The sequence below is a fragment of the Natator depressus genome, chromosome 18 (assembly GCF_965152275.1).
Source record: "Natator depressus isolate rNatDep1 chromosome 18, rNatDep2.hap1, whole genome shotgun sequence".
NCBI classification, from domain to species: Eukaryota; Metazoa; Chordata; order Testudines; family Cheloniidae; genus Natator; species Natator depressus.
Genome location: NC_134251.1, coordinates 16190380 through 16214724, shown reverse-complemented (window position 1 = coordinate 16214724; position 24345 = coordinate 16190380). Strand labels below are relative to the sequence as shown.

At 47.3% G+C, this 24345-nt stretch overlaps 1 protein-coding gene across 4 annotated transcripts in view; it reads left to right on the top strand.

Moving 5' to 3' along the window:
* The window catches only part of DVL1 (dishevelled segment polarity protein 1), a 171354-nt gene that overhangs the window by 60543 nt on the left and 86466 nt on the right, over window positions 1-24345 (top strand). For all 4 annotated transcript variants that reach the window (XM_074975382.1, XM_074975381.1, XM_074975385.1 and 1 more), the window contains exon 2: window positions 15327-15396. In XM_074975382.1, the coding sequence (XP_074831483.1) occupies window positions 15327-15396 (70 nt within the window). The remainder of the gene's footprint in view (window positions 1-15326; window positions 15397-24345) is intronic.

Genomic DNA, 24345 nt, shown 5'->3' with positions numbered 1-24345 from the left:
CTAAACTTAATCAAGATCCACACACCACTTCTTTATTTTGTATCGTTTCTTAGTGCCCCGTGTGAGCGTCATGCTGTATGATATGTGAACGGTGCCCAGGAAATAACAGGGTCCCTGCCCCAGAGAAGCTTCAGTCTCAAGGGTCCAATACAGCGCTATACCATTGTGCAGCGCAAAGGCAGAGCAGTGTGAGGTCTGCATTGCCGGATGCATCTCGAAACAGGTGGATTTCTTCATAAGTGGTTTTGAAGGAGGCCAGGGAGAAGCTTGGCAACCAAAATGGAAAGCCGAGCCAGGCCTGAGGGGTGGCATGGAGTTAGGAGTGGGCTAGGGAGACGCAAGAAGCAGTCAGCAGAGAAACTAGGGTGGAGCGAAGGGCATGGTGTGAATAACATAATCTGCATTGCTTGCACCAAGACACCTTGACGCCTTCTGTCTCCCAATGAAAATAAGCAGTGCTCCATCTAACGCAGACCCAGGCAATCTGCTGTCACCCTTGTTGCCCTGTGCTGAATCTGTGGCCCACCTGTGGCTGTCTCCTGACTGGGCCCAGCAGGCAGTACTCCGGACCAGGGCTAGCAAGTGCAATATTCAGTAATGGTGTCGTTCCTTTTGTTCACTGTTCTATCCCTCTCTGCTAATGCAGCAGTGCTTGCCCTTCGCTCCGCCGGGCACTCTGTGACTCGCACCCCCAGCGGAAGCGCCTGATGCCTCTCGGATGAGGTTTTTTCCATTTTGAAATGATGTCCGAATGAAATCCCCATGTGTCGGTTCCTTCCTTGTGCTACGAAAACCACCCTAGATTATTACGACGGAAAGAGGTTTTTTGAAATGGCATTTCCTTTGCTCCGTTTGTGCAGTCTGCTGGCTTTATTCTGGTTTGCACTCAGTGAAACTGGAGCGCTCCGTGTCCCTTTGTGTCTTCTAATTACGGTTGCAATGTGAGTCTCAGACCCTTGCAAGATGCTAAGGGGTTTAGGTTTCCTGTGTGGCAGGGGATTGTTTGTTTAAACAAGAACATGGTTTACCTGACCCGTTTTTAAAAAATCAATCAATCAATCTTTCTGTTCGTGTTAGGTTTTGTAAAACTGTGTGTGTGTGAAATACAAACCTAAAATGTGTCAGAAATATTTTGGGAGGTAGCCTGGTCTAGTGACTAAGCCACTCACCTGGGAACAGGATAGCTGCATTTTAACCATGTGTGCCGTTGTTTGACTGATGGCATGATCTTGAGTGTGTTGCATTCTGTGCTTCAAGTTCCTGAGCGATGACATGTGGATAATGGCATAAGTGCTGGAATGAGGAGTGCTGGGGGTGCTGCCACGCCTCCTGGCTTGAAGTGGTTTCCATTACATAGAGGGTTTACAGTTTTGGTTCAATGACTCTCGGCACCCCCACGATACAAATTGTTTCAGCAGCCCTGGATAATGGTACTTCTCCACCTTGGCAAAGTGCTTTGAGATCTGCAGATAAAACTCCCTCTGTGCTTAGTATTAGTATTTAATGACCTAGGAAAGTCCCAATCTTGGAGAAAAAATAATCATCCGTGCTAAAGTCACAACGGAGACAACTTAATTTGTTTCAATAGACGTTTCAGCCAGAGATCAGTTTGCTCCCCTGTGCTTTTAGAGTTATTGTCTAGAAAACGCTTGACTTGCAGGACTGAGAAGTTACCCTGTTCTTTAGGGAAGAAATGTGCAGTGGATGAACTAGATGCTCCAGTCAGTCTTTCCCACCTCTAGCATCTATGAAGCAACAGACAGGGGAGCCGCTCACTGTGGTAGCTGGAGAGAATTGTCCCCAATTAAATGTTTTAAAACATGCATGAGGGGACTGTATTCACATAAAATGCAGTACAAGTTTTAGCCGGAGTAGCAACGTTGCACTGTGTGTTAGAAATTGCCTTCCAGTGGTGATTGGAAAACCTGGCAAGGGGCAGAGGGCTAGCAGGAGAGGGGCTGGGCTGGGCTGGGCTACATTGGAATTAAAGGATGAGACAAATCTGGGTTGGGAGCCCAACACAGCTGGTTTGAAACACGTGGAACTGTTTAGTGTGAGTCACCATGTCAGACCATTGTGCTCAGTAACAACCAGTGGGGTTATCTGTAATGGTTTTTAGTGCTGGTGAAAGGTGCCAGACTGGATTGCCTTCCTCCCTACCCCAGCTGCAAATGTACTCTTAAGTTTCATGTGGCGGGGACCATGTTTAACGGAGCTCTGGATTGTCCTTTATCGCTGGTCGATAACACTTAACTGTGATCGTGTTTCTCCTCCACTGATCTCAAAGAAAGGTCTGTAGCATTATTCCCATTTTGCAGCTGGGGAAACGGGCAGAAAGAGGGCAGCGACATGCTCAATGTCACACAGCAAGTCTGTGTCAGATGCACCTAGACCTCCTGTCCTCTCCTCTGGACCACTCCTCTCCAGAGCACTTGCATGAAATCCCAGACCCGGGCGAGGTTGCTACAAGCCTTGGGATGTTGCCTTGTCATTGGGTGTGTCTGCATGGCAATTGGAGGTCTGATTGCAGCATGGGTCGCTTTAATCTAGCTAGCATGGCCAAACACCGCAGTGAAGAAGTGGCGGGTTGGCCTTCAGTTCAGGCTGTACTAGCCAGCTGGGGACCCTAGGTAAGTTAGCTTGTGCCGAAGTTCATGCTTCTGCATTTCCACTCTTGGTTTTTAGCTATGCGTGAGTGTGCCTGCCTGCGCAGCAGTCATACTTCCGGTTGCCATATAGACATACCCCCTGTCCCCTAAGTAACCTTACTGCTCCCATTATAGGTTTTCCCATCAGTTTCTCCTCCTAGGCTCCTTTATACTCTGTGACCCAGCTAGGAGCAATGTTTGCTCTTCCCCGAAGAGTGGTCTGACTTTTACACATTGAAATGCTTAGGTTAACTCCCCGTTATGTGCCTTTAATTAGAGTCACTCCGTTCAGAGTTTCTGTTTTGATTTAAATACATATATATTTTTAACAAGCCCCTGAAGTGATCAAAATGATCCACTGTCATCTTGGTCATTCATGTGCACCCTGCGCGGATCCTCAGCCATCTCTTGCGATAACATGAGCCGTTAGTAGCCACGCTGCCTCCTTAATGCAGGAAATTGGGAGGCAGTACTTGGGGGTTCTGCTCCCTGACCGTGCCTTGTTAGCGATCCTCCGAAGCAAGTTGTATAAAACCTGAAAGGGACGAGTTTCTCTGGGTTTGGAGAAAGCGTCCCCTCTTTTTGTGGATGCTAATGGTCTTCGGTGGGTAGGCTGATCTAGGCTACAGACCTATGTCTGTATAACCACATCGCTCAGGGGTGTGAAAAATCCACAGCCCTGAGCATCTTAGTTCTAACGACCTTCACCTCCTGTGTAGGCAGCACTGTGTCGATGGGAGAACTTCTCCTGTAATCATAGCTACCGCCTCTCAGGAGGATGGATTAATATATTGACAGGGGAAGTTCTCCTGTTGATGTAGCGCTGTCTACATGGGGGTTAAGGTCAGTATAACTGTTGCTCAGGGCTGTGGATTTTTCAGAGTTAGGATCCTCTGATGGGGTCCTAAACTCTGCTTAAAAGAAGCAGCTTCCCTGAATGCCCAATGCATAAGTTCTGTCCTTGAATTTTTTATAGGACCTCTAAGAATGGGTCTAATCAGAGATGTTCTCAGGATGGTCTCTTCATTAACCCCAGGCTGGGAAACACGAAGTCAAGGGGCAAGTTTTTAATGTGCTTTATGCCTGGGTGGTGATGGCCTCTAGTGGCTGACCCCACGAAGAGGATAACAGACCTACTATTTGTCAGCTGAGGGAGCTCGCCTTAAGGTCCAGTGGTAGAGGCCTCCGCTTTGGAAGCGGTAGGAAAAGGATTTTAGTACCAACTTTCTGCTGTTGCGGTGTGTTAATTGTATAGTAATTGAGTTTTGTGTGCCAATGTGTGTTCATGATGGGTTTATGCAAGTGTTGGTTCATACAGGAGCCTGTATGGAAATGCAAAGTATAGTAGTTCTTTAACTGCTCAAAAATGGTGCATAGGTGCCCTTCTGGCTCTACTGCATTGAGCGGAAAGATCCCTAGGCTAGGGAGTCATTTGCATGAGCTTTTTACAGAGAGGCACCGCGGATCTGCCTCCGCAAGCTTCTGCCGCTCAACCCAGTTTCCTGCTCAGTAACTCAGCAGGGTGCAGCTGAGATCTAAGGTTTTTCCAGCATCACAAAAGGCTGTGCATCTTTTGTGTTGAGCAGGGTCCTTCTGATGCTGCACTGCAGCATGGTGTTTATCCTGCTTGGTAAAAAGATTCCATCCCTTCTAGTCTATTTCCAGAATAAACACTGTGTCCCAGCCAGACCCCATCAGCTAATTTCGTGGGTGGCATGATTTTTGTGAGGGTTTTTTCGTTTTTTTTTTCCCCACGGAGGAATGGTTAAACATATTTTTGTGTGGAGGCCCCAGCTATCGAAAATATAGTCTTAATTCTCATTAAGAATTCCAACAGAAATGTTAATCAGCTTTGAAAGGGACCTATTTTTAGAGCAGCTGTGTTGAATTCCGTTCCAAGTACTCCCAACCCATCATGTGATCAGTGGGGTGAGACTTTTTTTAAAGAGACTCGGGAAGGTTGGCTGCAGTGACGGTTTGCTCCTGGTTTGCTGTGTGCACTCTGAAATACGTTCTGTCCTTACAGGGACTGACACGCTCTTTGTATTTTAGAGTGGATCCCCGCAATGATGACACAATTTCTTATCTGTTGGTGCTGTTCCCCGCCAGGGACTCTCACGGCAGCCTTGCTGTCTTGCAGGGTTTATATTCTACTTGGGGTCTTAATCCTTGCAGATTGGTCCAACAAGACCGATGTACCAGGTAATCTGGGGAAACTTTGGGGGCAGATTTAAAGGTGTAATGGCCGATCCTTGGCTGATGTAAATCAGTAGAGCTCAGTTGACTTCAGTGGAATGCCTGACTTCCATGGAGCAACTTCTGTTTCCACAGCTGAGAATCTGGCCCCTAGTTCCATGTTAACGTATAGATCGAAGCAGATTACAGCACAGTTAGGAGGCTTCAAAGCTGCTTGGGCTGAGATGTAGACTCAAGGGCTGCCAAAACATCTAGTGGGTTAATATAAATAACTTCCGGGCTGGTTTACATGTCACAGATTAGCAGACTGTGCTGCTAATTTAAACAGCTGCTTTGGGAGGGGTGGAACCCGCTGCTTCATAAGTGGAATCAAAGTGGGCACCCGTGAGAAGCTGCGGCTTGAACTTCTGTTGCTAAAAGCCGCGCTTCAATGAGCTTGTCTCCAGTTCTGTCATCTTACTGACTCTGAGACAAATTGGCTTTGAATTTAGGACAAATTACCCTGTTGCTTTGCCCTTCTCTCTGAGGATCTTCAAGCATTTAATGGCTGAGGCCTGTGAAGTCGGGTGGCTGGGAAGAGATTTGCCCAAGGTCCCACGTGGGAAGGGTTGAGTCACCCTGTGCAAGGCCTGTGGTCACCTGTGGCTAAGGATGCATTAGCCCCTGGGTGAGTGCGGGCGGTGCTCCCGTCATTGCTGTCAAGGGGAGGCAGCTTGAATTCAGTCGGGGCTCAGCAGCGGTCTCTGCCCAGTCCCGGTGGAACCTGAGTCAATGCACCTGCCCCCCCAGAGCCAGAGGTGGGGGGCTGCTCGAAGCCCTACCACGGCCAGTGGAAAGTAGAATCTGAAATCTGTGGTGGAGCCGGACACGGAGCCTGGCTCTCCTGCCCCGTGCAGCCGTTCACCTCTGCTGACAAGTATCAGGACAAGGCAAAATTATTGTGAATCTAAAATACTGGCACGAGCTTCTCTCTCCGGCTCACTCTTCCTGAGGGGTGCCCTGCCCCTGCACCGGAAGAGTTGGATGCGCTGCTGGGACACGCTCAGGCCACCTCCAGGAGACAGTTGTACTCAGGACACCTGCAGCCCAGGTTCCAGGAACCCGCTCGTTTTATTACTGATCATTGTTTGTTCAGTGATGACTGCGCAATACACACACTGATGGACGGTCCCTGGCGGAGAGTTTCCGCCTCGAGGGGCACATAGAAGACCTGGAATAAAGAGGGATAGCAGGATCGCAGTCCGGCAAATGCTTGCTCTTAGCAGTAATAAGCACTGCACCTACCTGACTTCTGTCCAGCTGCAGGGTGTGGCTTAGGTGGCAAATACCCATTCCAGAGTCAGGACTGAGGACCTACTTTTCCAGCTGCCAAGTGGCCCTGGCTTGATGGCTGCCATTATCATAGGGCAGGCTGAAGGGGGAGGGGGGAGCATCCTACTCTTTTTTTCCCCCCATTGTGCAGCTGCCCCCCCACACCCGCAGTCTGACTTAAGGAGTCCTGCCCCCGCTGCTTGGCAGGAGTCCTTTGGCAGACGAGAAGCTGCCCGGCCTCTCTGCTGCTCCTCGCTGTGCCGGCCTCAACCGGGCTTAGGAAGCGAGCCTGTCGCTCAGGGCCTGATCCTGCAAGTCCCAAGATGCTGAGCCGCTGTTGCGTGTTAGCGAGAGCAGCCTCTAGTGCTCCCCAGATGCTGACATGCGTCCTTCTCGTGAGCCCTGCACCTCCGCCCTTGTGTAGCCACGTAAGGGGCCTTTGACTGATCTGTGCTTTCAAAGAGGTCCCCAAACTGAATGAATGAACCCAGGTGCTTCATTCTCCTTCCCTCCCTCGGCCCACTGCCACCGCCTCCTGGGAACCGAGACCTGCCTCTTCCGCACAAAGAATGATTTACGGAATTAGCGGTGGCTGCAGCATTTGATATTCTTGGCACTGTGTGCTGCTACCCAGAGCAAGCCGGGAATTACAGGCTGCCATGCTCCTGCCTCATAGCCTGGGGCCGTATTCGATGGCTCAAGCTGTAGCAGAGCTGGCAGCCCTTTCCCAGCAGAGCCTGTGCAAAAGTGCATTGTTTTGGAAGTGGTAGCTTTGATGTATCTGTTTTCCAGCAAGCGTACGGCTGAAGCGTTCTGTGCTGAGTAGCAGGGAAATCACGTATTCCGGTGGTCTTTAAAAAGACCCTGATAGCCATGAAGCCTTTGGAAAATGTAGCAATTGGGGGGGGAGGGGAATTGATGAACAACATAACCCGCCACTTCCCAACACGTGACCCTTACCACACCCCTGAGCTTAGTGGGTGGCCCCAAAAGGTCAAACACTTGAGCCATAGAACTGTAAACCCGAACAGGATTAAATTTACTTGTGTGAGTAGCCTTGCTGACTTCTCTGGCTCTGCTCACATGAGTAGAGTAAACTTGTGCATAAGGATGTGCAGGATTGGGGTAGAATTCCCAGTAAATGACACTTCCTTACCAAAAATTGCCATTCTAGTTTAAGACGTAGCCGCCAGTGTAAAATTATTGCAGCATCTTAAGTCCTGATCCTGCAGCTGGATCTATGAAGAGCCTCAGTGAGGATTCAGCAATACACTGAAGCATGTGCTTAAATCCGATTGAATGGGACTGAAGCCACGTGCATAAGGGAAGCATTTGCTTAAATGCTTTGCTGAATTTGGGTGGAGGTCCCGGGGGCTCTGTGCCAGCTGTAGGGTCTGCCTATGCCCAAACTTGCCATCAGATCCACAATGGGTTCCTATTCTTTTCCACATTAAATGGATACTGTCAGATCAAAACTTGGCCCAAATTGTAGGGTTTTATTTTAAACAAAAACTGAGTAATAGAAATTTCCATGACTCTCTCTTGACTTTCCCTTGGAAGCATTTCTGTAGCCAATACCTCTCCCCCAGCACAAGTGTTTGCAATCCCAAAATTGCAGTTTGATGCTTGTTTGTAGGACGCTGACCATAACCAAAAGCAAAGTGAAATCGAAGAATCCGTTCTCTGCTTTGGACAATGGAAAGTGCAAACACAGAAATAAACTCTCAGTTGGAATTTTAAAATGTCCATTCTAGTAATGTGAGGGGACCCAGCCTGCTTAAGAGTGCGCTTCTGACTGTAAATGTGTTGCCTACCAGCACTGAAGAAACCATGTAAAAAAAGGAGAAATGGATACTTTTTTTTTTTTTTTTTGCACAAAGGGCTTTGAAATCTACGGATTCGTAGATTCGAAGGCCAGAACAGACCATTGTGATCACTCATCTGACCTCCTGCATAGCACTGGCCGGAGAACTTCCCCAAAATAATTCCTAGAGCAGAGCTTTTAGAAAAACATCCCATCTTGATTTTATAATCGCAATTGAAGAATCTACAATGACCCTGGGTAAATTATTCCAATGGTTAATTACTGTCACCATTAAAAATTTACACCTTATTTCCAATCGAAATTTGTCTAGCTTCAACTTCCAGTTGTTGGATGCAAAGGAAGGTAGTAGTATCATTACTAAGATCTTTCTAACAGAGATTAGAGAGAGAAAATATTTTCCCCCCTTTGTTGATTTTGTTCATCTGACAGCACAGTATAGTCCATCTCCCCATGGTTCACGTGGGTCTTTAACACAGCAACTGGGGAGAGAAAAACATAAATAATGGAAAATGTGGTCTTATAACCACAGTGTATTGAAATTTACTAGGCTTCAAGGTGACAAAAAAAATTACAAATGCAAAACAAGATTTAAATCCAGTTATTTAAATCGCGGTTTCCTGCTAACTAATTCTGCCCCGGATTTCATCTCTTTGATCCTATTGACGACCGTGACGTTGCAGAGTTGTTGTAACGCAGGGAAGAACTGGGCCTGCAGAATCATTATTACTAGTGATGCATGAGCCAGGAAGAACCCAGCCTGGCTCTGATTCAGGACTGAATGAGAGTATAAGGCTGGTAACTATGATATGATCTCTTGTCTTGGAATTTGAGCAAATCTGAAGTGAAATCATTGCGCCAAATTAATCCGGAAGTTCCGTGATGCATTTTTATTGCATTTTCGGACTGAAAACTCTAAACATTCAGGCTCCGATTCACCAAAACATTTAAGCCCTTTCAAAACTTAAGCACTCATGGTGCAAGATCTCAGTATATTAAAAACAGAGTGGATTGATTTAAATCACCAATTTTAATCACAATTCAAATCAGTAAGCAGTTTAAATGATTTTAATCTTGTTTTGCATTTGTAATTTTTAGACTATAGAAACTATTTTAAACTATAAAAACATTGATTCTCATTGGTTGGTAATTATTAAAACAAGTTGATTTACAACTAAATAGAGCCTTCTACACTAAATTTGGTACTTTTTCCTAACTAGGAGGATACATTATATCTCCACACATTTATGTAAGGAATTATATAGTTTAACGTGCATTTATCAGATTCTTAATATTTACTTTTTTTTATTATGGTAGAAAATCGTGAATGACTCATTTCTTATTTACTAGATTTGTTTTTTTACTCTAGATTAGTGTCAAGCTGCATTTGGATAGGAATTCAATTAAAAATGCACAAGAACAGAACTTTAAAATGTTTTTTAAATAAAACTCCCTTGAATGTGCTGGATAAATAAGAGAATAAAGTAAGCTTGTCAAAACATGTTTTTGTATTTCAAATGAACTTATTAAACAAAGGAAGTATGATCAGTAGTTAGTGAATTGAACGAATTGTTTTTGGACACCATGTCTTTCAAGATTTTAGAATTAGTAGATCTCATCCTCAATACCTAGTTTTTATTCGTAGCTTGGATGAGGAAAACAAGCTTTCCTGCTTTTTCAGTTCCCAATCAGTTTCTGAACTGTGACTGAATAGTCATTGAACTGAACTAGATGAATAAACTGACAAAAAGAAAATATTCTCTTTGCATCTGCAGAAGAGGCTACTGTTGCCAAAAGCTGGTGTAGCACTTCAACAAACTCTGGTTCCAGGTACTTAGCCAGTGACTTCCACCTGTGCAGTAGTCTGATTTTCTTTAAAACTTTGGCAGCAAACATGTACTGCTTGGAAGTTACTTTTGAAATTTAATTTAAAATATTTGTATAGGTTATAGTAAATTTGGGCCTTGATACAGGTTGTCATAATTTCAAATTTAATTTTAAATAGGCTTATTTTTTTTAAAGTATTCAATTTAAAATAAAAATCTGAAAAAAAAATGATCAATTTTTATCCACTCTGCTCAACTGCCCCCCCCCCCCCCCCAAACAATTCATTCTTCTTTAAAACTTCTCTTCTGCTGGCCTTTTCAGGGACCCCTGCCTGCTTTGCCTCCATGGTTGAGAGCGGTTTCTGATAGATTGCAGTTTTTGAGACTGGGATTGGAGAGTGGTGGGAAAGGTGATGAGATTTCAGAGTTTACACTTCCTTAATCTTAATCTTGTTTAAGTGAGAACTCTCTCTAGCCTAAAGCAACAGTCATAAAAACCTAGTTGAATGTACCCTGTTGAAAGATGACATCTGTAACTGTTTAGTAGAGCTAGAAGCCGGCTCGCTGAGGATTTGTTGCGAACACACAGCTTCAAGGCAATTGCTAATTACTCCCAGTAGTATGGAACCACTAGCTGATTTAGATACTGCAGTAGTCATCTGGATGACTCCAGAGGTATTGACTGTAGTGTAGTCAACAGTCTCTTCCATCACTGTGGAGTCCAGGCCAGGATTTAGGGAGGCTGTGTGCAGTGCTATTCAGCAGTACAAGCTATTTTATTTAGTGTGGGAGCTAGGGAGAACCACCATCAGTGTGCAGCAGCCTCAATATAGACCTCGTTGCCTGTGAACCCAGATCAATCTCTTCTCTGCCAAGGGGGAGAGTGCATTGATTACGGGCACTTTGGCATTCCTGTGCCTACCCCAAAGGGCTTGACTTAAACACGTAAAGGGAATGTTGTTACCCATTTACAGACTCTGAGAGCGAGGGAGCATGACTTGCATGCAGCCTCACAGTCTGTGGCAGAGTTGGGAATTGAACCCAGATTTCTTGAGTCCCCTTCACCACAAGGCCATCCTTCCTCGGTGAGGATTGGGCACATGCTTCCTGAGTTAACCTGGGCAGTCTGTTGGCTCTGGGCAGAAGGCATGAAGAATGTGATGATTTGACATGATTTTGACCCCAAACCTCATTTCTGGCTGAGTTTTTTGCTTTGAATCTGAGGGCTTGTTTCAACTCGGAATTCAAGGGGCGAAAAGCCTCGGATGCAAAATGTAAGGGGTAAAAATGTGGAACGAAGCTCTTGGAAAGGAACTCCTGGAACTGAGCCCAGCTTGGGAGTGCATGTTTGTTTTCTTCCTAGAAGTGTCACTTGAATGTCTGGTCTGTATTTACGTCTTTATAAATAAATAAATTCAGTGGGTTGCCCGAAGATTGTGAGCAATCTTCTCCCACTGCCCTGTGCTTCTGGGGCGTTGGAACGCTAGAACAAGCAAGCAAACGCCTTAAAAGTTAAACACTCCAGTGGTAAAAGCTGGAGGTTACACAGAGTTGAGTGAATAATTGAGGACCGTTTTGAGAGCAGGTTTAAAAATCTTTGGTCCTGACTCTGCTTTCTGAAGCTGGAGCAAATCGGGAGGACTGTGACCTTTACTTTGCTACCCTCAGGGGAGGAGAGTTCAGAATCCGGATTCTGATGTCAGGAAGCCTTTTGGCATGGCTGTTGATATTCATTTCCAGTGTGACACCGTTTGGAACGGTTGCCGCCCTTTTAATTGTGAATGCGTTTGATGGCAGTCCAGTGTCCTCCATCTGTGCACACTGCTCATGCTGCATCAATGGGAGCTGTATACATGGATGGAGGCTGTGTTACGGGGATCTGTGTGTGTGGTCAGTACTCGAATGGGGAGACCTCTAAGGAGAATTCAGGAGTGAGTAGTAATGGTACTGATCCTGGTGGGTGATTTTTCTCTTGTCAGCATGTGTACCAATGCCCCTGCATGGGGTTAGAGCAGGGGTGGGCAAACTATGGCCCGGGGGCTGCATCTGGCTCTCTAGATGTTCTTAAATCTGGCCCTTGAGCTCCCGCCAGGGAGTGGGGTCTGGGGCTTGCCCCACTCCGGCGCTCCACCCAGGGAGCGGGGTCAGGGTCTTGCCCCACTCAGCGCGGCTTCCGGAAGCAGCAGCATGTTCCCCCTCCAGCTCTTATGCATAGGGGCAGCTAGGGGGCTCTGCACACTGTCCCCGCCCCAAGCGCTGCCCCGGCAGCTCCCATTGGCCGGGAACCAATGATGAATAGGGACCAGGAGCCTCGTCCAAATAGCTGGGTCGTGTACTGCAAGGGTGCATGTGGGGGATGGAGGAGGAACAGCAGCCCTACCGCATCCTCTCTATGAGGTGAATCTGTGTAGCAATGGATCTGTTGGGCCTTGCTCCAGTTCCCTTAGCCCTGGCACAACCCCTCTCTCCACTGGTACATTGAAACCACCTGGGTTTGGGTGCCAGGGATCCTCTGCCCTGGTATAACATTGTCCCATCTCCTTCTGTTCATTCAAATCCTTTCTTCAGACACAATAGTCCTTTCCTTGGTAGCCAACCATGGAGCAGAAATGGAGCGGGGAGCAAGCCAGAGAGGGTGGGGAGACTGAACATTACTGGGGCGGAGTGGCGATGAGGGTCAGCCGAGGTAGGACAAAGCCGGGATAAAGGTGCAAGAAAGTGGGGAGATCCTGACTGCGTTCAGGAGAGGAAGTGGAGCTGGGCAGCCGGAGCTTAGACAGGCTGAAGGAGAGAGGGAGGGAGAGATTGCAGGGTCAAGGCATTTGGTCCCCAGACGGAAGAGGCGTTCATTCAAGCAGGCATGAGCCTGGCAGCTGTTTTGAGCCTGCCTTCACACTAGCAAAGCGTGCCTTCTGTGGAGTGGATCGCTAGGTGGGAGGATGGATGTCGGAGGCTCTGGGAAGACAAATAGATGAGTCAAGTCACCTTTTTTGATTAACTGTCCAAGGTTTGCTGCTGTTTTACTACACAGCTATAAAGCAACAATCAAACGACATGGAAATAAACATTCTGTGAAAGCGAACTGGGTTGCTCCTCTAAAAGGAAGCTTTTGGGGAGGTGGGTTTTTTAATTGAGGGTGGGGTGTCTTTAAGAAAGCAAACTAGGGGCTGCCCCGCGGAAAACAAAATTGACACGCTTAATCTCTTGCTAGCAGACATGCGTAGCTGGCATGGTGTACGGCAGTGCTGCTCCTCCTTTGGGAGTTGAGATGCTTGAATTGGACCTCCAAAAATAAATGAAATCTTGACCCCCTTCAGATCTGGGATCTTGCCTTTGTTCTTGTGCCAGCCCGTGCTGCTAGCAGAATGAGGAGCTGAAGGGTAATATCTCTCCTACTGCACAGCCTCTGTGGTTCCGGCTGCTGTCGGCAGCAGCCTGAGAGATGGGGCAATGCTCCGTTCTGCTCCCTGGCATTTTCGGAGCTGCATCCAGCTGATTAACAATAACTCCTCATTTGTCTCCTTCCGAAGATCACACAGCTTTGGCATCACACTTCTGCAAGGGAAAAGAACTCCCAAGCTACAGCTGCACCTTGGCACTCATCCATATCCCCCTTGGGGCAGGCCGCAGCTTTTTGAACACTTCCGAAATTGGGGGGTGGAGGAGCAGGGGGAAAGCCAGCACTTTATTAGCGGCAAGAGAAAAATGATGATCCAAGAGTGGAGTGAAGGGTGCTTGAATTAAAGGGAAGGGATGGCCTTGGGGTAAAGGGGCTGGACTGCGGTGCTGCAGAAGGTCTGAGATCAAAGCCCAGCTCTGCTTGAGACTTACCTGTGTTACCTCAGAGGAGTCCCTTACGATTAGTCTATTATCCCCATTTCACAGACTGGGATTTAAGAACTTCCTCTGGCTTGTCCATCCAAATTGTGAAGCGTTCAGTGTGCTCTCTGTGTGCCAGCAGCACCTAGCGCAATGGAGCCCTGACCTGGGTTCGCGCCTAGAGGCTGTACTGGACTGTAAGTCCTAGTGGCAAGGCAGGAGTGAGACTTCAGAGTGGAGAAAGTGATTGGCGTTCTCTCTGGCAGATGGACAGTCACTGCTGATAACTCTCCACCTGCTGTTTTTCGGATGATTTTAAGGCTGGGTTGTAAAAGGAGAGAAATGTGACCCAACATGTGGTGCATTGCTTTCCTTTATCATTAGCTGTAACAGCTGTACCCCCCCACACCCTACCTCCACCTGCTTCCTTACTGTTCTTTCCCTCTGCACTCTTTTCCCTACCCTCTAGAAGGGGGCTTGGTGCTGGAGACTTACTGATGTTAAAATCATTAGGATCCCACCACCTCTGGGCCTGATTCTGCAGCTTCTGCCTGCACAGAGTTCCCATCTGAAGTCCTTCCGGAGACCTGGATATGTCTCTCTCCGTTGTCTGTCTACTGTGTCTTTTTCATACACATTCCTTTTTTTGTATATAACTTGGGCAGATCAATAAAGGTGAAAAAAACGAATTGTCAGTGTTCATAACTTTGTCTTCAATTGCTATGTGCAGAGTAGCCATCTTATTGCAGGAACAGCTTCAGGATGCAGCAAGGGGATAGTACAGGCGATGTGTGGAGATTTGATACTGCAGTAGCTTTCACTTCTAGGTTATAATGTAAGTAGGGTGACCAGATAGCAAGTGTGAAAAATTGAGACGGGGGTGGGGGTAATAGGAGCCCATATTTTTTTTAAAAAAAGCCCCAAATATTGGGCCTGTCCCTATAAAATCGGGACATCTGGTCACCCTCAGTGTAAGTAGTAACTGGAAGGAGATGCACTGTTATGTGCTTGGTGGCCTATGTGAAATGAGTCTGGTGTCCTCTCTGTGAGCTTGATCCAAAGCACTTTGAAGTCAGTGAAAAGACTTCAGTGGGCTTTGAATCTCACTCTTTCTACCGGATCCTGCTTGGTGCTTCTGATTCTCAAAAACCCAACTACAACTAAAATGTGTGTCTAGCCCTTTGCAAACTACTGAGATGCATTTATAGCCAGTGGCTGTCACATCTTGATGCTCATGGTGGCCTTTCTCCCAGATTCAACAATCATTAAGATCAAAAGTCCCCAGCTGAAATAACCTTTACTGAGACTTCACCTCTGAACATCCTGGACTCCACAGCCAGAGGGGAGTTGACAGCTTGCCCACCAGAGCCATTCATTGACCTGGCCAGCATTTTTTGTCCAGAAGATGAATAACCCTCTTCTGGATGAAATGTATGGCACGCAGCAGAGTAATAGAACAGGAAATGCATCCGAACCAGCAGCATTCCCTCTATAGGACTAGATAGTTTAGGGGAGAGAACAAAAAGCAAAGGAGTACAATTATGCCCTCTAAAGGATTGGAGCATTACTTATAGTTTATGGTCTCCGTGCTACGTTGGGATGATCAGAGCAAAGAACTGTCTTGATGTCATGGATTAGAACCTGTTAAACGCTGCCCACCTGGATCTGATGTTGATACAAGCTCTTGATGGTTTTATTTTTCAGGGTGGTGAAGGAGGAGATCTCGGATGACAATGCAAAGCTACCGTGCTTCAATGGAAGAGTGGTGTCCTGGGTAGGTTGGTCTGTGTACGTGTGGTGCGCGGTGGCTGGGATCTAGCTTTAGCTGGGATGTGAGTACAGCTGGAAAGTACTGGCCTCGTGCCTACAAACAAAATCCGAGTATGTGACAGTGCAGGAGTTTGTCTCTTCCCCCCACTCCCCAATGCTCTCTAATTTGAGGTATTGACTCAAACTCTGCCTTTAAAGAATTTATGCCTTTGCAAGGGCGCGATCATGCATATTCACGTGTGACTAGCTTTACCAATATGAGTGGTCCCACGGATACCAGTGGGAGTACTTGCTTGAATATCGTTACCTACGTGCATTATCTTTGTAGAATTGGGCCCAGACTAAGTAAGTAGAATTGAGTGGGCATGTTTCTTCAGTTAGGCCACGATTTTCAAAAACCAGGGGCTGGAGTTGGGCGTGTAGATTCGTGGCCTGATTTTCAAAAGTTCAGGGCACCGAGGGTCTCCCATAGCGTTCTGCGCTGTAAAAATCCGGCTGCTTATGATGCATCTAAATGCCCATTATTGAGAATGTTACCCTTCTGCTCTAAGCTTTGCCTGTAGTTCTTCTTCCCAGCAGCCTCCAGGTTGTCAGTGGCAAGACTTAATGGAATTTATGAGGGTCTCTCTTTTGCCTGAGACTGCAAACTGCACAAATGCATACTGGTTATGTTTTCAGTTGCCGCGGATTGATGTTTCTGCATTTTGGGGGGTGTTTTTCTGTTTTGCAAGGATTTCAGTATTGTACCTTTGCCTCAAAGCCCTGTGATCTGCAGATCCGTTCTCTCCACCCCTCCACCCCATTTATTTTGGAATGTTTTGAGGTCCACAAGTCTGGGGGGGGGCGGCGGGGGAAAGGAAATTAAACTTATTTTTGCTGCACTAGAACTTCAAAAATGTTCAAGGAATTTTTTAAGACTTTATGTCCCACCCTCTAAAGAAAGTATCAGGGTGAATTTGCATGTAGAGCTCTGGAGGAAATCTCATATAATTCATAGGAGAGGGATAAATGTGGTGGTATAACAAAAGAATTGAGTGCATCCTTTTGTCCATGGTACATGACTAACAATAGGCAGAGTTCTGCTGAGTAAGTCTGTCTGTCTGATTTTTGGAAGGGTCAGTTTTAAGCCTGCTTTGATATCCATTGATCTAGAAGATCATTTTTCTTTCAAATGTATTATTTATTTGTACTATGGTCGTGCCTGGTGGCATCAGACAAGATTTGGGCCCCATTGTACTAAGCACAATGCATACACCTACGTACACAGAGTAAGAGATGGTCCCTGCCCGAAATAGCTTACAGTCTTAATAGACGAGACAGGCAAAGGGTAGGAAGGGAAAGAGACTGAGGGTGAAGTGGCTTTCCCAGAGATATAGAGCAGATCAGTGTCAGAGGTGGAAATAGACCCCAGATCTCCCGAGTCCCTATCCCTCAGTCCACACCCCTTACATTCTTTCTTCTTTTCTGCGTTTCTCTTAATCAGTGTGCTACAAAGGCCCTTTTGCAGCTGGCTAATTGTAGTTCTTAATTACAATCTGCTGCATGTTGTATCTATGTGCGGCCCTCTCGATGCCTTCCATCCTGCACACAGGTGACTTGCTCTCAGGGCTGCGCTGAAAAAGACCCTCATTGCATAGCTGGTTTGCTCGGCGCAGTACCCAGCTCTGCAGTCGGATTGTGGTCGGCTTGGCAATGATACAGAACCTGTGACTTGAGCAATCTTCCCCGAGGCTTACCATGCAAGATACCTTCCTGCCCAGCTGGGGATTAGCTTGGCGGTGTAGATGCCAGAACTGTGTTGGTTGTTAGGCCATTTTATGAGGATGTTGCTGTGCTTGGCTACAAGTTTATAAGTCTCAGGGGTGGCTGATTCACAGAGGAACGTGCTGTTAGCCGCCGGAGAGGGGCTCTTATGAGCCTTCAGCTTTGTGGCTCTTTTTTTTTTTTTTTTTTTTTTTTTTAAGGCAAAAAGGATCTAGCAAGCTCATGTCAGTTTACTATCCTCTCTGATTATTCAATCTGAGTGAGACATCAGATACCCTCCTATTGCTACCCAGCAGAAGATGAGAATACTAATGATTGCGTAAGAGTCTGCCTGCAATTTTAATACTTGATTGCATAATGAGGAGCACGGTTTTCAAACGTAGGCCCCTTGCTGGGATGTCCAAAGCCTGCACTTGGATACTGAAATCTGGAAGTAGGGATACCATTCGTCCTTGCACACAGGGCCAACACAAGGTCTGCGTGACTCAAGTCTCCAAAACAGGGCTTAAGTTGGACTTGAGTGATGTCCAATTGCCCCTACACACTGTTCTGAGCACCTAAATGCAGGGCATGAACATCGTGTTAGGGCCTTGGCTTTGACAGGTATGTCCGATAGGAATCGACAAGGATAGCATTCACCACTGAGAGAGTAAGCTCAGTGAAATTTGTTACTACAGTCTGTGGGGCTAGTAGTCAAGGGACTGGTAGGCAGCCAGTGTCTGCAGGATTGCCCGCAGCCAATAAGTATTTAAAAAAAAAAAAATTGTTCTAGGGTTATTTTAGTGGGGAAAATCCAAGCAGATAGGTTCATCTGGACCCAGCAATAACTGTAAGGGTGCATATACGCCAGCCATTGTCAGCTGTCTGCCATGCGCTCTTCAGTGCGGTTAGCTCTGTAGGGATTGACTTTGTAACCCTCTCGCGTATGGGACAAGATCCTCAGCTGAGATCCGTTGCTTTCAGCTGAGCTATGTTGACTTTTATACCAACTGAGGATCCGGCCCCTAGATATACTTCTCCCACCCCAAAGAGAGCACGGGGGAGGGGCTAAAATATTTCAGTACCTCAGTCGTCTCACAGAAACACTGCTGAGGAAACCTGTCTCTGCATTCTACAAACCTCGCTGGGCTGCTCGGAAAGTGGCTGGGCCTGTCTGCTGGAACCGTGACTACCCGCGTTTTGGCTGTCAAAGTCAAAGGAAACCTGGGTGACATGTTGTAGCCTGCAGTAGAATGCACATGGGCTGTACGCTGTAGAAGGAACGTGCAATGTGTTTTTAAACCTCTGTCCGTTTGGGGGGGTGTTTATGACATCTGTATCTGCTGACTCAGACGCACAACGTCATGCCTGGCTGTGAGAAACCAACTATACGCGTTCCTACTGGGCCTGAGACTGCTCCGAGTGCAGCTGATGAGTTTTACCGTCCTCTTTAGCGAGAGCAGGATTGGGCCTGCAGACGGATTTCTCTCAGCTGTACTCTACAGTATTCTCTTTCTCTCCTGTTTTAAAGGGACACACATTTTAAACAGCATAGTCACAACCATTCTCTAGCCCCACTTCGGCAAAGCACAGGCTTAGGGTTAAGTTCCCCCGTGTTCAGCAAAGCACTCAAACTTGTGTTTAGCATTAAGCAGATGCTCAAATGTTTTGCTGAATCGGGATCTTTAACGTTAAAATGGCTATGGCCCAAAGTGGGAATGTTCCCCAGGCTTTAAATAGTCATATAAAAGAAAAATCCAACCCAGCACTTTGTCACCGAGAAATCTTTATTTAAAAAGCTGTTTATATAGGTCCTACGCAGCTTGCTTTGTGTGTCGTCCTTGTGGCCCTGCAGCAGTAGATGACTAATAGACACTGGGATTTTTCAAAGCCGACTAAAGGATTTAGGTAGCTAAAGCCCTTAGATGGCTTTGAAAAGCTCAAATACTATTCCCAGTAGTGTGCTGATACAAATCCTTGATGCTACCAAGGAATCAAGGGAGTAATCAAGCAAGAAGGGACCATTTAAATATCTGCCTTCATAACCGAGGGAGAAATCTCCGTTTTTGCTACATGGACCAAGTAACTAGGGTTGCCAATTTCCTAATTGCACAAAACCGAACGCCCTAGCCCCACCCCTTCTCCAAGGCTCTGCTCACTACATTTCCCCCTCTCTCGGTGGCTTGCTTTCCCCCACCCTCACTCACTTTCACTGGCCTGGGGCAGGGGGTTGGGGTGCGGGAGGGGGTGAGGGCTCTAACTGAGGGTGCAGGCTCTGGGGTGGGGCCAGAAATGAGGGGTTCAGGGTGCAGGAGGGGGCTCCGGGCTGGGGGAGGGGGGTGGGGTACTAGAGGGGATGGGGCCAGGGCTGAGGTGTTTGGGGTGCAGAAGGGGTCTTCAGGCTGGGGGGTGGGGTAGAGGGGTTCAGGGTCGGGGAGGGGGCTCTGGGCTGAGGCAGGGATTTGGGGGGTAGGGGGTTGGGTTGCAGGAAGGGATGAGGGCTCTGTCTGAGGGTGTGGGCTCTGGGGTGGTGCTGGGGATGAGGAGTTCCGGGTGTGGGGGGGGCTGCAGGTTGGGGGGAGAGGGGTTCAGGGTGTGTGAGGGGGCTCTGGGCAGGGGGTTGGGGTGCGGGAGGGGGTAAGGGCTCTATTTGGGGGTGAAGGCTCTGGGATGGGGGGTTTGGGGGGCAGGAGGGGGCTCCAGGTTTGGGGGGGTCGGGGCTCGGGCTTACCTCCGGTGGCTCCCGGTCAGTGGTGCAGCGAGGAGGCTAAGGCAGGCTTCCTATCTGCCCTGGCTCTGTGCTGCACCCTGTAAGCAGCCAGCAGGTCCAGCTCCTAGGCAGAAGCGCAGTAAGCAGCTCTGCGCGTTGCTCTCGCCCGCAGGCACCACCCCCGCAACTCCCATTGGCCGCAGTTCCTGGCCAATCGGAGTGGGAAGCCAGTGCCAGGGCGGGGGCAGCGTGCAGAGCCACTTGGTTCTCCCCCCCCCTCCCCCCAGCCTAGGAGCTGGACCTGCTGGCTGCTTTCGGGGCACAGCGCAGTGCCAGGACAGGTAGGGACTAGCCTGCCTTAGCTCCACAGCACCGCTCCCTGGACTTTTAACGGCCCGGTCGGCTGTGCTGACTGGAGCCACCAGGGTCCCTTTTCGACTGAGTGTTCCAGTCAAAAACTGGACACTAAACTGTTCCCGTTTTCAAGCATGTTTTTTTGCACTGGAGAATAAAACCAACATTGAACAAATACCGATGATCCAGTCAGACCGTCCAAGGCCAGTAGAACCAGTCTAGAGACAGACAAGAGACATCTAGGTACCACAGGAGCTCTGTTCCATGGCTGGATCCATTGTTGTGGTATCCGAGTGCCTGATGGCGGTGCTCTTCTCTCTGAGTGGGTCCTGATCTCTTTTGTGTGAATAGACACTGCCAGGCTGGAGGAGCGACCCAAAGGCCATCCTGTCGCTCGGCACCATTTCCCCCAATTTAAACTGCTGAACTGAAAAGCATTTATGCAAACAGGCCGATATTCAAGCAGCCATCTGCGCCGCTGGGCCGGGCCCTTATCCTTTCCAACCCATTTGCTATCTCCGTGGGGTTTGTTTTTATCTTACCTAAATTCACTTGCTGTTTCGGAAGCAGTTATGAGTGCGATTTAGTGTATGATGGGTGGGAGATCCCTAGTTTTGCTCTGGCAGTGGGACGAATTTCGGATTCAGTCTAAGTCAGCTAGTTGGGTGATTGCACTGTGCGAGCCCTCCTGTGCAGACTTGATGTTATTGCAAAGGTAATTATATTTAGGGCTTTGGAAAATCCATTTCTCCATACTAAGGATTAAAGGGACTTGGATTGTGCCCCCACCCCCCTTTCTAGCGCTGCTGCTGTTTGTCGCTGTTACAAAAACCCATTTATTTAGGCGGTGGATAAGGGAATGAGTCTTGAACTCAGGAGACCTGAGTTCCCAGCTCTGTCAATGACCTGCTTTGTGACAATGGGCAGGTTGCTTCCTGGCTGTGTGCCTCTGTGTTTCCCATCTGTAAAATGGGGATCATGATATTTGGTTTCTTTTGCAAAGTGCATTGAGATCTACACATGAACAGTGAGAGATGAATGATGTTACATATTTTTACATATGTTTTTTTTTTAAAGTCCCAGTGGAATCCCAAAGTCTCTGAAATGCATCTTTTTAAGCGCCTCAGTTTTATTATTAATTATGATTTAATTTAAGTAGAGGGTGCTGGCCACTTTCCAGACCTTCAAGAATAGATAATCCAGGGGTTTCTCCCTTATTCCAGTTTTTCCCATCCATCCTTACATGAAAGGAAAGCTGCTGCTACTTACTTTATGGTTGCTCCTAGAGCCCTTGGCCAAGATCGGAGACCCACTGGAGGTACTGTACGGATACGTAGTAAGAGACTCCTCTGCCCCCAAAGCTTGCAATCGAAATAGGTACAAGACAAAGGAATCCAATCCCCATTTTACAAGTAGGAAACTGCGGCACGGGAGGGAAGGGACTTGCCTGGTTTGACACCAGGTGCCTCTGTGAGTTGAACCCAGCTCTCCTGTATCCCAGCCCAGTTCCTAATCATAAGGTCATCTTTCCCCTTTCTTAAACGGGAGCCTCGCAACCAGAAGGACTGCTTGAAGGACGAGTGAATTTTTTGAGTGTATAACGTTTGATTTTTTTTTTAACCTTCTAATGGGGTGGTTAGTAGCAGCATGGGAACGTAAAGGAGAAACGCTGTGGCTCATTGAAATGAAACTGTCTAAAAAGAGACTAAAAAAACCTACCAGAGCCCATGTCTCCAATGATTCAGACGTCAAGATGTACTTGAAAAGAGAGAAACAAACCTCAGAAGCTTTACGTTTTAATTGGGCTCATCAAAAATGTCAGCGCCAGCCGTGTGTTCGGTTTCTCCGCTGACAGAGGTAGCATGTTCATTAACTTTGTTACAACGGCGGCATTCAGAGGTTGCCGTTAAATACGGAGGGCCCAATCCTGGGAGATGCTGAGTGTTCTCCACTCCAAGTGAAGTCAATGGGAAAACTCCCATTGATTTAAGTGGTGCAGAATCCGGCTCAATGCCTCCTATAAGCCCAGTGAGCCTTGTCCTGGGCTGCTGACTTCTGTGGGAGCAGGGACTGTGTGTGATGGGAGAGGAAAGGGATCAACACCTGGTGGGCGGCCTCCATTTAATAAAATTCATGAGTCATGACTGGGTGGGGACTGGGAAACCCCTTCATCATACCTGACAGGAGGAAGTCTGGAGTGGCCCCCTAATTGCACTTGGTCTCCCTTTACTGACAAGGTCAGGAATATTAGTGTTAACCTGGTTGTACTATTTCATGTAGCCATCCGTTCCGAGAAGTGCAGGCCTCTGGGTCTGTGAATTATAGGGGTCTTCGCTTTCCTGACACAAATAGTTTGCAATGGCTGCAGTTTTTAGCTGTAGAGCAAAAACGCAGTAGGACCTTTTGAGCAGTGCAAAATGTGGTTTCTCCTTAAAGGGAGACGCTGAGGTATTATCCCCAGGTGGTGGTGAGCGGACGTAGCAGCCCTGCTTTTTACAGCAAGGTTCCAATCCTGCAGAGCTCCAAGCAGGGAGACTTGCGATGCAAGGAACTTAGTGCAGGATCAGGGCCATCGCCCTTTGTTTTGTGCTTCTACATGGGGGTATTCCATACAAAATTACATTAAAGGAGCTTTAAGGCTGCACATTCCAGTAGGAAATGCAGAATTTAAGATTGCACATGCGACCTTAACTTTGCCCCCTGCTTTGCGCAAGCATGTTATGAAATTACGAAGTTTCTAATTACTTGATGGCATAGTATTTCTCAACATGGGGATTAATTAGTATTAATTAGTTCATGTGTTTATACAGCTCTTTGAATATGTAAATGGCTGAAAGGTCTCCTACAAGGTCATGTAGAAAGATGGGTTTTTAAGGAAGAAGTCACAAAACCAACCCTTAAGAATCAAACTCCTTGGAAAAGAAACCTCTTGTGAAGAGCAGCGTTTGCAGCTCAGAGAAATGTTGTGTGTCTTCATTTCTGAGAGAGTTTCCTGCATTGATTTCAACCTTCCTAAGCGACTGAAACTCCCTGGGAAGATCCTTATTTCCGTCTGGGCCTGTAAGGATCTAACCAGCCTTACCGGATCTGGGCTATGCATGACTCCTCTGAACTCACACGCTGAACCTTTTAGGGGGATGCTCATCCCTGAGGGATAGTCTATACTTGAACATTTTCCAAAACAGTGATTCCAGAGTATTTATCCCAGAATCCAGTGGATTAAATTACATTGGGAAAAGGCACTCTGATTCTGGCATAAGAATGTCCGCGTGGGGATTTATAACTACTTCAGAATAGCTGTTTTGGTCAATTTCTAGCTGTAGACCAGCCCTGACTGTTCCAAACTGTTCTTCCGTTCCATGTGCTGATAAGGTAGAGCCCTGCTGAAGAGCTGTAGATATGCTGCTTCTGCGCGTCTTGCAGTTGGCTAGCTGGGGCTAGTCTTTGTAAATTGTTTTGTTGTTACGTTGTTTGTCAGCCCCTTATCAAGGCCGGCTAATAAGTGCTAAATGTTACTGTGATGAGGTATTCACCACCTTTCTGTCGCTCTTGGTGTTCCTGATACTTGTAATGCTGTGATCTGGGCTAATGCTTATGAAATCAGGGAACAGGTAATTTCTCGTCTGGACATTTGTGTCCATGGCTTAGCTCCTCTCTTGGTCGCTTGTTTCGCTTTTCCAGGAAAAACATCGGCTTTGTTTGTCTGTTCCTCCCTAGATGAAATGAGATTCATCAGGTGATGGAGCAGAAGTCTTTATTGTCCTGAGTGCCAGCCCAGGGTCAGTTTGGTTGCGGAGTCACAGAAACCAAATCTGTAAGGTTAGAGAGCACATTAGTATTGCAAAGATCAAAAAGCACAAGCAAATGGATGCCCTACGTCAGCTATTCCAAGCCTCTTGCAACAAGTGCATTAGTCTCCCATTCTCCACATTATTAGCGTTGAGTCTGTTCTTGGCCCCTTGTCCAGCGGCCATTCAGCTGTGCATGTGGTAATTCATTGTCAAGCAAACAGTTTCCACGGAGGGGTAAGTATGAGCAACTGAACAGAAGGCAGTGGGCACTCGTTGGTGCAGGCAATGTAAACTGATATCTGCCTCAAAAGACTGAGAACCACCCAGCATCCGTAAACTTGTCTCTAAGTTTCTG